Source organism: Amphiura filiformis, chromosome 8, assembly GCF_039555335.1.
Source record: "Amphiura filiformis chromosome 8, Afil_fr2py, whole genome shotgun sequence".
NCBI classification, from domain to species: domain Eukaryota; kingdom Metazoa; phylum Echinodermata; class Ophiuroidea; order Amphilepidida; family Amphiuridae; genus Amphiura; species Amphiura filiformis.
This window is the reverse complement of record NC_092635.1, coordinates 8,367,424-8,383,307: the sequence shown is the minus strand read 5'-3', so window position 1 is coordinate 8,383,307 and position 15,884 is coordinate 8,367,424. Positions and strand designations below refer to the sequence as shown.

Genomic DNA, 15,884 nt, shown 5'->3' with positions numbered 1-15,884 from the left:
TTATTTATTTATTTCATGATTAATTTATTAATTAATTTATTTATTTACTTATTTATTTATTTATTTATTTATTTATTTATTTATTTATTTATTTATTTGATACTTATTTATTTATTTATTTATTTATTTATTTAGGCCTATTTATTTATTTATTTATTTATTTATTTATTTATTTATTTATTTATTTATTTATTTTTTTTTCTTTCCATAAATTCAAGAAAGTTTAGAGAGACAGAGTAGAAGGATCACAGCCTGGGGCCTGTATCATGATACCCCTTGACACAAAAATAGCCTAAACAATATTCGGTGACTACGACAACATGTGTACAGGAATGCTTGCGTAAAGATTGCCAGAAATAAAAACTTATACTTTCTAGTGTTTTCGTTTGTGAAGGCGAACTAACTGAGTTAAATCTTTTTTAGGAAACTCAACAATTCCTAATTTGCTTGTCTTTGAATTGATTATCAGGTAGGATCATTAGTTACCTATTCCATATGCTTTTAAGTAATTTTTAGTGTTGTATGCATTGTTTTTTGTGTATTTGATGTTGCATCATCAACGTTTTACGCAATGCCAATCGTGCAATGTTTATGCTGTGTGGCTGTCGAATTTTGATCCTTTTACATGTTTAAGCTTCTTTACTTTTCTTTGCTTCTGAGTTCTGGTCAATTGGTGTGTGTGTGTGTATACTGTACGCTGATGGAGTAGTTACGATCATCCATAGAGTTTACACACAAATTAGCCATATAGATTTAGATTTTACACTTTAAAATCGGTCAATCTCAGGTCAAAAATTAGACAACCAATCTGGGAATTTTAATCGCACCACTGCCCTCTAGTTATTGAATAATTTTTCTCTACGAATGCATCAACAACTGTACCGTTATGTAGTTATTGATTCAGGGTTCGATTTAACTTGTGTCGTGGAGCAAAATGCTCCCCATTTTGGACAACCTGCTACACAAATATCTGCTTGTAGTTGTATAGCAATATTTTATAATGTCAAAGTATTATAGGTGGTACTACACCCTGGCCAATTTTGTGCCTATTTTTGCATTTTTCTCAAAAATTATAGCGCATTGGTGACAAGTAAGATATGTATATTATAGGGCAAGGACTACAACTACTGCATTGAAAATTTAATTTCAGCACAGACAACAGTTGTGGAGTTACAGTCAAAAATAAGGGAAAACCAATACTTGATCAATAAATCAATAACTACTTGTCTTGAGTCACTGAAATTCCAGTGTAGTAACTGGATTCCTTGCCCCTATAATATACATAACTTTTGGTACTGGCAGTGTTTTATTAGCTTTTGAGAAAAATGCAAAAATAGGCACAAATTTATCAAGGGGTGTAGTACCACCTTAAGGTGTGCTGTTTGCAGCACACCAGGTGTTTTCCAAAACTCAGCACTGTTGGTAACCCATGCTTTAGAAAGGGTGGGTTTAAGGTTTGAAGGGTCCACAAAATGCTTAAAAGGGTGGGTTTGAAAAATTTCTGGTTAAAATTCATGTCCAAATATAAAGCGTGGTCACTGATAAAAAGGGTGGGTTTAGAAGTCAACAATTGCAATCTCAAAGCTTACTTTAATTTCCGATTGAATGACACCAAATGAAACATACAAAAAAAATATTAAAATCCCATTTACCATTCTGTAGTGTTTGGTCATCTAAAACGTCATGTAATTCTCTTTGGATGCAAATCTGCACCTCCTGGACCACCATAACCACTTATCTATGATCAGTAACCACGCTTAGAAAGGGTGGGTTTCGGAGTTTTGGTATAAAGGGTATAGAATAAAAAGGGTGGGTTTCAAATAAAAAATGCAGGTAAATTAGGGGTAACATAAATGTCTTCGAAATATATAAAAAAAGGGTCGCGAAATTCGGTTGACTTTTACCACATGCACAAAAGTTTAACAGGTACCCACTCATTGATAGACACAAATGCATACTTTCATGTTTCTGTGACACTCTATTTCTTAGTACGGTATGTTGTTCCATTAAATATGTATGGAAGAAAAATGGGTGAATGTGTGTTGAAGCCAAATCCTAAAGAGGTAAAATATGGGCAAGTTTGCAAAAGTGTCCTGGGAACTGTAAAAATAGGAGCATTTCAAAGCATCTTTTGTCCCTGTTTTGGGATAAAAAAATAAGGGGGTAAAATTTCATGAAATGTCCTTTTGCAAAAGGGGGGGGGGTATTGGTAACGGTCATGTGCGTCACCCTCCACAGGGGAGTGACCCCACCGGGCAAAATGTCCTTTCAATCATGAATCTTGTTTTCATGGACAACCAGGAACAACCCAGAAGTAATTATGTTTGATACAAAAGTCTCATTCTCATTTGATGGATTGGATGCATCATGCCATACCATAAGCCAGTTTGGTATTTGTATGGAGGAAGCGGAACACCAAACTAACTATGGTGTAAAAGAGACTATCCCAATCGGTATTAGCATTTAAACAAATTAATATGGCGTGTGACGAAGGAAGCTGTGCTAAAAACGTTTAAAGAAAGATGAAAGAAATGGCAAGAAAGAAATGCATTAGGCGAATCGCCTAACACATCCGGCCATGCGTTTTGAGGTGGGCCCATTTCTGTTTCACCGACTGTTTTTCCAAAAATTGCGCAGTTTTCGGTTCAATGAAGTATATTTTTAATGTTTGACATCCTACACCCATAAAAGTATACATTTTTCAACAGGAAATTGTCTCAGGAGTTCAAAAATACAATAAAAAAAAGCATAGGGTGTAGTCATAAAGAGTTAGAGATCAAAATATGTTGAAAAAATAGAAAAAATGTTATATTTTAAAATTTACAGTAAATAAACAACCATACACCCTATTGAAATTTAACCTGCATTTTCCAATTCTCCTCAGTTAGACCTTTCCAGTGATATATAACTTGATAGGTGTTATGTTTGGTAAAATAATTTTGTGCGATCATTTTTTCAGATAAAATTTGAGTTGCAAATTTCCAGCGGTATTTGATACACAAAAGTTGAAGAGTACATTTGCTTTATAACCTTTATAAACATTCAAACTACTTATTTGCAAATATAAGAGACACTAATAAATAAATAAAATCACTTGCATTGCTTATAAAAAATGAAATGCACGACTCTTACTGACATGCTGGTGGGTATCGTTGGCTTAATTACCAGCCAACCAACAAAATTTTGCAATGTATCTAAATTAACTTTGCAAACATAGTTTGGGACTGTGGGGACAGTTTCATGAATTTAAACAATACATGTACATTCTCTGATATGACATGCAGAAGGAGAAATGAGTCATGATAAAGGAGCATAATGTACCCGTAATATTCAAGAATTGTTTCAATTTGCAGAAACATATCTAATCGCACGATTCCCTAGTGCATAACTGTCACAGAGGAGATTTTTTTATGTTGAGAAAGATGTTTTAGACAACAAATGGATAAGTATACAAGAAGAATCCATTCTCTTGAATCAACAGGGTGTGATGGAAAGGTGAATGTGAGAGAACTGACAATGCTATTGCCAAGAGTGTAATCAGTGTATATGAAAAATTCTCTCAATGTGAAAACAACTCGCACGTTTCTCTTTTTAAAGGACTTTCCTTTTACAGTGGAGGCTATGACAGTGTTGAACTGACTCTTTGGCTGATTCTGATGCATTTATAGTCTTATAGATACACTACCTCTAGATTAAATACAAATCTAGTTAGTGAGGATTCATTTGTAGCCATAAAAACCCTCATCTGATGCCATATGATAAAATACCGATTTGGACTTTCATCGGTCTGGCTGGACGTTCTGCTACCCCCCCCCCAATTTTCTCATTAAAACTATGGGTTTGATCTTGTAATTAAGCCTACATATTTTATACATGTTTACTGGCCTGCACTTTATTTAATTCTACTCAGAGCATATTAAATTTGTAGTGGACACAAAAATTTCACTCCATACTTTCCAGCACGATCTTGCGCGCAACTTTTAGAAATTTTCAATGGCATTGCTTTCATGATTTAAAATTAAATTTAATTAATTAAATTAAGTACCAATTAAGAATAAAAAAGTCTTCAACCTTGGTTTATAATTAAGGAATAACTCAATGATTCAATAAAGTAATCTTTCTTGGCTATTGTGATCTATATAGCTTACTCTTATAATGTTCCCATATTTCCTGCTCCCCTCATCCTGCTCCCTCATCTACCACCGTGCAAAAATGGCTATTTGGGGTTAATTAATTAGCAATTACTCAAAAAGAAGATAACAACAGGCATTTTTGTGACTTTTAAGTAGCTGACATATATATTCCCTTCAATTTGGTACCAAATTTGACTATGTTTCACATGAATTTACAATTATACACCCTTGTCAATTTCCATGTTTGTTGCACACATGAAACAATACCACCTATTTGTGGGCTCAACTCAAAACGCACGGCCATCCCCCTCTTGACCGAATTGAGAAAAAGATCCACCCCCCCCATCGCTTTCAGCCAAAGGTAGCGCTAGATTTTCAAACAACAGGTCAAAAATGTCAAATTTTGTGAAATTATGGATCCAACACAATAAAAATGTAGGGGCTCAAATGACCCTTTAGCAACCGCTAAATTGCAACCTACCTAAAGCTATAAAAATTCCGCCTATGACCGCATGGTTCAAGTTAGGGCTTCACCTTACACCTGTCCTCAGCTTGCAGTGTAATGTTTCATTATATTTTGCCCATTTTCAGACAAAAGCATCATGTTTGCTGCAAAAATTTGCAGATACCCAGTGGTCATGTGGGCAAACAATGCATCACAAATACTTCACAGAAGTGGTACATCATGCATCAGGTCAAAGGTCAACTTAGTTCCAGTTCAGCATTATGCTAGTCAGACAAGGCTGGGTGCAAGGAGAGCAGTAAAGACAAAATCGTTAAAAGAATTGGCCCAAGAACCAACATCTGGATCAGGTACTGTACTGAAATTACTGAAATTATAATGAAATTTGGCCTTCAGGTGTTAAAATCAAAAGTTTTTTTTTTTGCTCTGAACATACTCATCATTAGGGTGCAATCAAACATGAATCAATTTTTTTGTACGGTTTTCAACGATTTGGAAATTTGGTTCTGACATGCCATGCTAAATGACAAACTATAGCTTAGCTACATGTATGCTCTGAAGTTGAATCCAACTATATTATAAACACTATGGTTTTTATATGTTGGAATACCATAATTTGTTTTAGCTAAACTATTATGTATGTAGTACTATGTAAAACACACTTTAATTGTGATCTAACATATCAATCAATTTCTCTTGCACAGCTTTTGTTATTGGTCGTGGTGTGGTTGCTGGAGCTGCTGTTGTTGGCATAGGCGCATTATGCTACTATGGTCTTGGGCTCTCAAAAGAAGTTGGTGCAATTGAGCGAGCAGCGTAAGTTTAGTTTTACATTTTGTAAATGGCAATTAAAATTTTCTGTATTTGATACTAGTGCAAAGTTCTAAGGTTTATAAGAATAACATTTCATATAAAAAAGAGAAAAGATTATGATTGTTCCTCATAGAATTATTATGCCTCCTCCGGATGCTGTATCTCATGAATGGATTGACTTCAGATTTCCGGGATAGGTGGGCCATGGCCAGAAACTCTGGCTGCTTTTGTGGGTGGTGTTCATATACTGAAGTCAAAGGTCATTTAAGGTCAACTTACAAATTTTGTCTCATATGAACAGTTCAAATCATATTGCAACCAAACTTGGGTCATAGCTGCACTATGGGAACCCTCATCTATTGGTAGTATTCAAGATCATATCCTGAGGTCAACTAATTTGTTGCTATTCTTTTGTTCTGTTTTGAGTTGCTAACACTACTCCTCTTCCTTGTATCAGGTTCTGGCCAGAATATGTAAGAGAGCGAGTCAGATCAACATATACATATTTTGGAATCGGTATAACATCAACAGCAGCATCTGCTTTTGCAATGTCCAGGAATCCGCCTTGATGGCTAGGCTAATGCCCAAATCATGGGTTGTAAGTATATGACATGACATCCATGTTATTTGCAATGTGGAGGTATCCGGTTTTGATAGGCTAATTCATGGGTGTAAAGTACAGTACACTGAAAAGATTCGCCAAATGGCACACATACATGTAGGCTCCTTTGCCTGAGGGTAAATTTCACATACCAATGGAGAGCTCCTTCCTCTGAAAATCCCAACGGAAAATAAAGAGTCTGAGCCCTTATTTGCTGGTGGAATTTTTACAGGAGGCCTTGTTTAGTCTGTGCCTAAAATTCTAGTTATATCAAGGGAGCTCATCTTTATGGTATGACAGCATGATTTCCACTGATCTTTATTAGAAGATCAGAACTATTGTATGAAATGAAATTCAGTAGATATCTTCATCAGTTGGTAATATATGGCTGCTGTGATTTTATTATACAGTTGTGATTAAAATGTACTTTTTCTCAGAAAAGCATGAAAATGGAAAATTATTTTGAATTCATGGAAGGAAAGTCATTGATTGAACCTGGGATATGAAAAGATAATAAAGAAAATGTGTTAATTCACTGTTTCAAAGTTTTTAGGGTCCTGAGCTTTTTATCCTAGCATTAAGTATCTTTATCAAAGGCAAAGACTTTACCTAGCAGGATCTTTACCAAAAAGGCAACAATTTGTCTTTGATAAAGATCCTGATAGGTTTAAAAAACTCCCTAAAAACCCCTAAAACCTTTTATTGAAAAGGTTATTTTTGTAGATAAGTAGTTTCCATCTTTATTCACTGTTATCACACATTATTATTTCAGGGAGCACTTGGAATGATGGGTTTGGTGATGTGTTCTGGTATCGCCACTATGATGGTGCCTTACTCAGAAGGTCTAGGAGTGAAACAGGTTGCTTGGCTTGGACACAGTGGATTGCTTGGTCTTGTGCTTGCCCCAATGACTTTAATGGGTGGACAGATCCTTATCAGAGCAGCTTGGTACACAGCTGGGGTTGTTGGTGGTAGGTATTATATGTGGCGGTCATGTCAAAAAGAGACACTTTTGGGCAGGATCGTAAATTGAGAAATAGCCAAAAAACTGCCCGGGGTAATTTTTTTCACAATTTGGGTTTGTTGCAAATTTGTGAAGTTATTAATGTTAAAAATATTGTCTGATAGTTTCAGACCGAAATATAACTGGCATCTTGTATTTTTTGAGTCATTTTTAAAGGTAATTTCTACTCTAAGCATTGTCAATAAAAATTTTAAAGACTGATATCTCAATTTCCAATTTTATAATACCATAACCTACGAACTCAATATCTTCGCTTAGGAATGTCCGATTTCATTGGGGGAAACAGCGTTGAGGAGCAAAATATCTCTACATTTAAGATATGTAAAAACCTCAAAATTGATAACCTGTCCAAAAGTCTCCTTTTGACATGACACGTCACATATGTGTCATACTTAAATTAGGTCAGTCTAATGTCACCTGATCAAACTAAGGGGTTATGCGGGCCAAATGTATCTGGGAAATCAAAAGCAGAACAGTCTTATGCACATGAGTTGTTGAAGGTAGATATTTAAAATCTACCTCTTCTATTCAGCCATGCAAGCATTGGTTGGATAAGTGAATTATGTACACCTGCATTGAATGTTGCAAAAGCAAAAAAATAGACCTTGGCATTTAACAACTTCCTCATCAATGGATGACAGTTGGGGCAGCCAATGTATTTCCACCGCATGTTTTATCAGGAGGCTCCTGAGCTAATTTACCTGTTCAGTAGCACCATATGTTTTTAAACTAAGGGGTTATGCGGGCCAAATGTATCTGGGGTCTGGGTTTAAAAACCCAGACCCCAGATCAGACATTGTCATACACCACCTGTTCAGTAGCACCATATGTTTTTAAACTAAGGGGTTATGCGGGCCAAATGTATCTGGGGTCTGGGTTTAAAAACCCAGACCCCAGATCAGACATTGTCATACACCAGAGTCCAGAGCTCTTTGTTGCCATCTGTAGCCAGCATCTGGAATACCCTTCCTGTACGTCCATATCCCTGCTATCAGATAAGTGGCTCACTTCAGCAAGGAGGTTAATCACTTTCGAGGCGATCACTTTTCAGCTGCTTCCACAAGATGCTAGTTTCTCTGCTGTTAATGTACAATGTAGATTGATTTGGCAATCACAATCTACTTTTTATATTGTCTCTTCATTCATTTTAGGTTTATCATGCGTAGCAGCCTGTGCACCAAGTGACAAATTCTTATACATGGGAGGAATGCTGGGCATGGGTCTTGGAGTTGTGGTAGTATCTTCAATAGGTAAGAATAATCAGTTATGAACAAAACTGTAGATTTTTGGTTGTAAGCAGGAAGTTAATTGGATAAATGAAACATTTGCTGAAATTGACCTTCCATTCAAAGTGTGTGATACATATCAAAGTTACTGGACAGTTTCATCAGTCAGTCTACCAACACCATTATACCGCTGATATACAGTTCAAAAAGTGAGTGTTGTTGACAAGTTTTGAAACATGCAATGTCTTTTTGAAAATAATAATTTGTACACAAACAGTTCGCCCAATATGTATTGGATTCGCTATGAGTTTTAAAATATTGGACTCGACTACGTTTCGTCCAATATTTTAAAACTCGTAGCTCGACCAATAAATATGGACTCAGTGGATCCAATTTTATATCAAACTTGGGTCATAGCTGCACTATGGAAACCCTCAGCTATTGGTGGTGTTCAAGGTCATATAGTGAGGTCAAAGGTCATTTGAGGTCAACTTGTAAAATACCATTATTTTAGACTTTTGATTAAAATTTGGCCTCATATGAACAGATTTGATCCTAATGCAATCATTATATTTTAATGGCTCCAAGTGTGAGAAAATATTGGATCCAAAACATAATAATGATAAAATTTAATGCTTTACACCCAATATTTATTGGTCTCGCTATGAGTTTTAAAATATTGGACTTGACTATGTCTCATCCAATATTTAAAAACTCATAGCTCGACCAATAAATATTGGCTCAATCGATCCAATTTTATATCAAACTTGTGTCGTAGGTGCATTTTGGGTACTGTCAAGTATTGATAGTATCCAAGGTCACATATGGAGGTCAAAGGTCATATGAGGATATGTTTGTTTGCCACTCATACAATATGACATTCAGCTATTAAATATATTTCTGAAATTAAATCGCCCCATGGATGTATCCCAATAGATGACTTGCGTCGAAAACTGTGACGTTTCTTGTTATAATTGGCTTTAGCCATAAACTAAGTGGGATATTTTGAGGGTGTAGATTGTGTGTGGAGTGGGGTTGTGCATGTAAAGGGGTGCGTTAGTATGAGCATGCAAATTTGCTATAAGCTGGAAGTGCAGAGCCATCTTTAGATTTTTACTTACACAATTCAGTTGAAGTATAGTATAACGCTACATAATTTATTACAAGGAGGATGAAAAAATGCCATGCATAAATATGACATTTTTGTTTTGTGTTCAACATACTCTTTTTGTGCCAAGAAAAACAGCTACTCGATCCACCTGAGCATATTCTGTCAGGACGGGTATTATCTATATACTATTTAGGTAAGCTGACAATATTATTTATAAAGCATACCCAGTCGCACTGCAGTTTTTAGCGGGATCCCGCAAGTGGAGCGTACCTCATCCCATTTTTTCACACTTCTGTAAGTAGCAATTAGCACCTCTTGAGTTTTCCGATAAAATCAATGGTCACTAATAGTAGTGGCACCAGTCGCGGTACACCGCAGTACGACGGACCTCTGCACTAGTGCACTCAGGAATAAACAATGTTCATTCTTTACGCTGGTTTAAATCATGGGTCATTATAAACAGATTCTAGGGAGTGTGTCTGAATGTGTGATAATGGATGAATATAACTGTTTACTGTTACAGTATTAACCAGCTATTGTTGATGGTATCGGTAGCTAGTGATTTTTGCTTTACGGGCGGCACTAGTATTGTGTTAGCATGGTGCTGTGTGCGATGTATTAAATTCGTATTTGAGCTCTGTTTTGGCATGTTTGGGGGTTTATAAGATATGTCAGAAAATTGGGTTTGATACTTTGATTTACCGATTGTATTAATAATACTAATACCGCTGCACGCCGATCTTTTTACGGGTAAGGCATATACAGATACAATCTACACTTCTTCATGTCAAAGTTTTACAAAAAAAAGAAACACACAGGATGTTATTTCCTCATAGGTCTATTTTGTTGAACGGATCACCGCCATTCCTCTCATACCGGGGTAGGCGATCTTCAACCACAAGTAAGTAGCAATTAGCACCTCTTGAGTTTTCTGATAAAATCAATGGTCACTAGTCGTGGTACACCGCAGTAAGACGGACTTCTGCACTAGCCTGGTCAGAGATATCTGCCTGCCCAGATTAATATTTTGGAGAAGTTTCACTACCAGGTGCTTCATAAAACAACTTTACATGATCATCGGAAAAAACATGTTGAAAATTTGAAAACATGTCTCCGAGAACGCGAGAATATGTACCGGGCTATTTACTTCCTTGCCATCTAGGCCAATAATTTAGTAGCCTACCATGGCAACAGTTGATATATATTATTTCTGGAATGTTGCCAACATACCCTTTACCCCGAGACTAGTATACCAAGACATCTAGTTGTAACCATGGTAACACGGGACGACGGTCTTTGTGGTCAATGTCTGGTATACGTACGTACAACCAATCACAGCGCTAGCTGGAAACAAGTTCACCTTATTATAATTTTATAAATGGGCTGTTGTCAACATGTTACTTGATCCCGGGGTACTCGATTCATGAATACTGTATCTCAATTGACCAGCTTATTGGAGTGCCGGGTTGGGGTCCCGGGGGTTGGGTGTCAGGCTTATAAATAAATAATTGCGGGGGTCATAAGCAGCCATGTTGTTTCATAATTATAGTTTCCGCCAATGTTCCTGGCCAATAATGGGGTTGTCATTTTCTTCGGAAGGGGGGGGGGGGCGGGTTGTCACAGATATATGGGGGGGGGCATAATTTTTTGGAAAGATGACCAAAATTAATGGAGGGAGTCACAACAAGACTGGTTTCAATACAAGTTTAACCTGTTAACATGGTTATTGGGGTAAGGTGTAGGCCTATCGGTGCTGGTGGGTGGGGGTCATTTTGTCGAAATAGGGGGGACGCAATTTTATTGACGCCAACTTTTGGAAAAGTTGGGACAACTTCGAAGAAAAATGATAATAATTAAGAGCCCGAGGGGGGTTTCCAAACGGTTTGCCAAAATCAATCCCCCCTCGTCCTGCCAAAAAATGCTTGCCTTTCCTCTCCAATTCCAATTTATTTTGCATCTATTTACTTTCTCAATAATAATTTCAATTTTTATGTGCCTTATAAATAGGGGGTGGAATTATTTTACAAAATAACAGGTATTATTTTTCTGCAGTGCTTAAAATATGTACAGACCCTAGATAATAAATTATCAAAAAGAAAAAAATCAAATCAATAAAGCTAAGGGGTGGTGCAATAATTATGTGTACCGGGGTGAATTATAGGGGGGCAAAGATTTTTGGCAGGCCAAAAGGGGGGGGCAAGCATTTTTTGGCAGGTCAAAAGGGGGGGTCAAGCGATTTTTGGCAGGTCAAAAGGGGGGGGCAAGCAATTTTTGGCACAGATATTTTGGGCACCGTTTATATTACGCCCTAAAAAGGCGTGGAAAACGTTAGGAACACGCTCAAATATGCAAAATTTCCTGCTATTCTGCCGCACTATATGATAAGACAATTTAAGGTTTTAAATTGGTTCCCCAAAATCTTGCATGTGTAAGGGGGGGCAAAGATTTTTGGCACATCAAAAGGGGGGCAAAGGTTTTTGGCACGTCGAAAGGGGCATTCGGTGAGAGCAAAATATCACAAATATGGGGTCATTGGGTGAGAGTGTATTTTTTGGCATTCAGTGAGAGCAAAATTGACAAAATATGGGGTTATTGGGTGTGAGACGGACCATTTCGATCTAAATTAGGGAGGCGTTGGGGAGAATATTTTGTTTTAGTTCTAAATGGCTACAAATGGCTTGTTATTTCCAAAGAAGTAACAAAATCAGTGATAGATGATGTGTTGCTGTTCAAATGGAAATATAATGGTCTTTGGGTGACAGATCGAAAGGAAATATGGGGTCTTTGGGTGACAGAGCATGTGCTCATAAAAAAATATGGGATGGGGTCTTTGGGTGACAGCGATGTTGAAAAAGGAGGTCCTAACAGCCCTAAATACGCGTCACCTCCAACAAAGTTGGAGTGACCCCCCCCCCACGGGTAGACCAGCACCTAGCTCTGTCAATACCAAAAAGTAGTGACATTAGACTGAAAACTATGCCAAAATCTTGAAGGTTTATCTGAACAATGTTACATCAAAGGCTGAAGCAAGCATTGATGATTTAATGCTGCTGTTGATGTTCTACTTACCAAGTAGGTTAGTTACAAATACAATATATGGCTGTGTCCGATGTATACATAGGCCTACTGGGGTATGTCCCCCCCCACCCCGTTGACTGAATATTAAATGCATACAATATATGTTTTTATGTCTGCCAAACAATTATAGACTCTTAAATTACCACATTTGTGGTAATAAATTGTATTTGAACAATGTTATCCCGAAGGTCACAAATTCCCTATACCTTTGTACAGTGCAAGTCTTCCGAATTCGGCAACCTTAATTTCAAATGTTCAGGGGGTATGTACAGGGGGGTTAGAATTATTTGATTTCAAAATCAAGTTGATTTATATGTTAAGATAGGTCAGCTACATATTTTAAGAGGTGCAGAAAAAAAAGTTGGTGCTAATTCCACCCCCTATTATAAATGATAAAGATCTGATAATTAATCATTATTTACAGATATCGGCACGTGCATGCATCTCCCGAATTTTATATACACGCATTACCGTTATCACAGATTTATCAATATTCAGTTTCTTCTTGTTTCTTTTTTGTAAAATTTTTCCTGCTTGTCTCACAATATCGCCAATATCATATAACCAATAGGCCAACCAATATCTAGAGCATTCGAATAATGTGGATTGGAATAAAAAAATTAGGGAGCGATCGTTATTAATGACAGAGGGGGGAATGGGAAAATTTAGGGGGGAACACAAAATTTCGAAAGTTAACGTGACTTTCTGTTAATTTTGCGGGAAATGGTGTCGGCAGGCATGATTAATAATTAATGAGCTCTGAAACTTCTAATCACTACGCAATAACATGACCATTAATACACCGTGATCTCGTGTTGGAAGCATGTTTTGGGCGGGGCCTGATGTAGTTGGCCCCTTAGACCTATTTACTAGTATTTACTTCATTCAGAAAAAAAGTTCCACCTGTTCGTTTATTAAAAAAAATCCAGGGGCCAACTACATCAGGCCCGCCCAAAACATGCTTCCAACACGAGATCACGGTGTATTAATGGTCATGTTATTGCGTAGTGATTAGAAGTTTCAGATCTCATTAATTATTAATCATGCCCACGACACATTTTTACATCGATTTGACAAAAAATACGAATGCGTTCAAGGATTTTGAATTATGGAAAAAAATGCACATTTTAGCTCAAAAATAGCCAAAATAGCACAAAAATATGGTTTTTGCCATTTTTTTATATTTTAGAGTTGTGCTGTGAAACAGTTCTGGGTTGCTGCCTAATTTTCAGAGAGAGAAGGGAAAGGAACCAAAATAACCGTTGCATAAATGTGCATTTTTTTCCATAATTCAAAATCCTTGAACGCATTCGTATTTTTTTTCAAATCGATGTAAAAATGTGTCGTGGACATGATAAAATATTTACTAGTTTAATTTCATTTTGTTTCTAAACTTATTTTATTTAGATTTTATTATCGAAATATGTCAGAGCCTTTATTTAAAACGCATGCTTGAGAAGCACAGTTTGATTCCTTAGACCTATTTACTAGTATTTACTTCATTCAGAAAAAAAGTTCCACCTGTTCGGTTATTTTGGTTCCTTTCCCTTCTCTCTCTGAAAATTAGGCAGCAACCCAGAACTGTTTCACAGCCAGTGTGGGGGGACACAGGGGACAGGAGGGCAGAGTGCCCCCTGACAAAAAATTGACATTCACGGGTCAGGTGCATCAAGATGATATCATCCTGTCCGGTTCGCAAATGGTCCTGATTCCTGAAGTGTGTGGGGGGCGGCTAGGGAGTTAGGGTCTGGCAGAACTTCTTCTCTTTTTTCTTTTGCCGCCTTTGGGGGCAATTTTTTTTCGGCGAAGTTTTTTTTTCCAATTTAAATGTATACCTTCACAGAGCTGGGTAGGATTTTTTTATTCATCAGTGAGCCAACTTTTTTTCAAAAGACTCCCTAGCCCCCCTCCGATAATATCTAGTGGTGCGTCCCTAACATATTTCTTCTGATTCTTGCATTTATCTTGGGCAACGGATTAATTTAATTTAAATTCTGGATTTTAAATCTTGCTAGTGTAGGCCATCGGCTTTGGATTCATAATCTTGGGATGTTGGTGTTGCATTTGGTTATTTCATCGGCTCACAATCTTGGGCTTCGGTGCACTTGGACCCGGACTTGAATGTACATGATTTATTATTAAATGATGCAATTTGCAGTTTTTCGTACTGCGCTGCAACGATAAGTCGAAAGGAAACCGGCCGGGCAAGCACTATAACATGTATAAGGAATATATTGAGATGAAAATTAATAAGTTAAGAGGTGTATTAAACAGCCAAAATCACCAGTAGGGTTTCTTTCACTTTACCTTGTTCAGCTCAAAATGGACAGAAACCCTTCCTGATAATTATTATTAGTATTATTTCAGCATTTTGAGTACCGTATATAATAACAAATTTAAAATTCAAGGAGGCGGGTAGAATAATTATTAATGAAAAATGACGGAAAATTGTTGGAAAATTATATAACGATACCATTTTAGTGCACCAACAGGGCTATAGGCGTAGGCGGTGCCGATATTGGGGGCGTGTAACACCTCAAATACTTTACAAAACCAAAAATTTGTTGAAAAAATTTAGCCTAGCCTCTACCCCCCCCCCAACACTTTTTAGATATTCGAGAATCGTCCTGGCTGGAAAGAATTGGGTCAACCTTTTCGGGCTTTTGCTGCAAGGGCGGCAAAATTACCCCCCCCCCCCTATCCGGGTAGGAGCGGCCACGGTACGCCACTGGCACTCACTAAACATGAGTGACGGGGATATGCGGTTACATTGACCAGCATTTTTCAACTCCTTCTAACCCAATGACCCCCTTTCTTGTTTTACTGAACTCCTTCTCACCCAATGACCCCCTTTTTTGTTTTCCTTTCACCAAAAGACCCCCTTTTTTCAAAAATTTTGGGAAAATTTCTGATAATCTCTCACTGGATGACCCCATTTTTTCATTATTTTTGTATCAACTTTTATATCTTGACCAACATTTTTCCCAGTCTCACTGAATGACCCCCTTTTTTGGTCAGAATTTCCTCAGTCTCACGGAAAGATTCTTTTTTTGGAACCTTCTTTTTTGGTGTCTAGGCTCTCATCGAAAGAACCCTATAGTTTCTAACTGCTGTCCGCAGATTCCCGTCACTTCCTAAGTCGAGTTCCCCCCGGCCTACAGCATTTTGGGTTTTTTTTTAAACGGTAAATTTTGTTGTATATAAATGTATTTGTGGTCAATTAGAATGCAAAAAGATGAAAAAGGTGAAAAATGTTTCTTGATTTTTATAAATTAAGGTCGGTATTCTTTTGTACACCTTTTCCCTTTTTTTTTTTTTTTTTGGTCGATTGAGGCCAAATATAATAATGTCATTGAAAGAAAATCGAATTGGCCAAAATACTGCAGATTGTAGGCTAAATGTTTTTGATTTGAACTGGCCGGCAAAACGAAAATC

The 15,884-nt window shown here is 37.0% G+C and overlaps 1 protein-coding gene across 1 annotated transcript in view; it reads left to right on the top strand.

The window, feature by feature from the left end:
- Window positions 1-360: 360 nt before the first annotated feature.
- Window positions 361-15,884, top strand: part of LOC140158583 (growth hormone-inducible transmembrane protein-like) — a 47,949-nt gene continuing 32,425 nt past the window's right edge. The window contains 7 exon segments of the mRNA XM_072181724.1: window positions 361-469; window positions 4,725-4,946; window positions 5,301-5,412; window positions 5,867-5,970; window positions 5,973-6,007; window positions 6,783-6,981; window positions 8,186-8,284. Coding sequence (XP_072037825.1) covers window positions 4,736-4,946; window positions 5,301-5,412; window positions 5,867-5,970; window positions 5,973-6,007; window positions 6,783-6,981; window positions 8,186-8,284 — 760 coding nt within the window. The 5' untranslated portion in view covers window positions 361-469; window positions 4,725-4,735.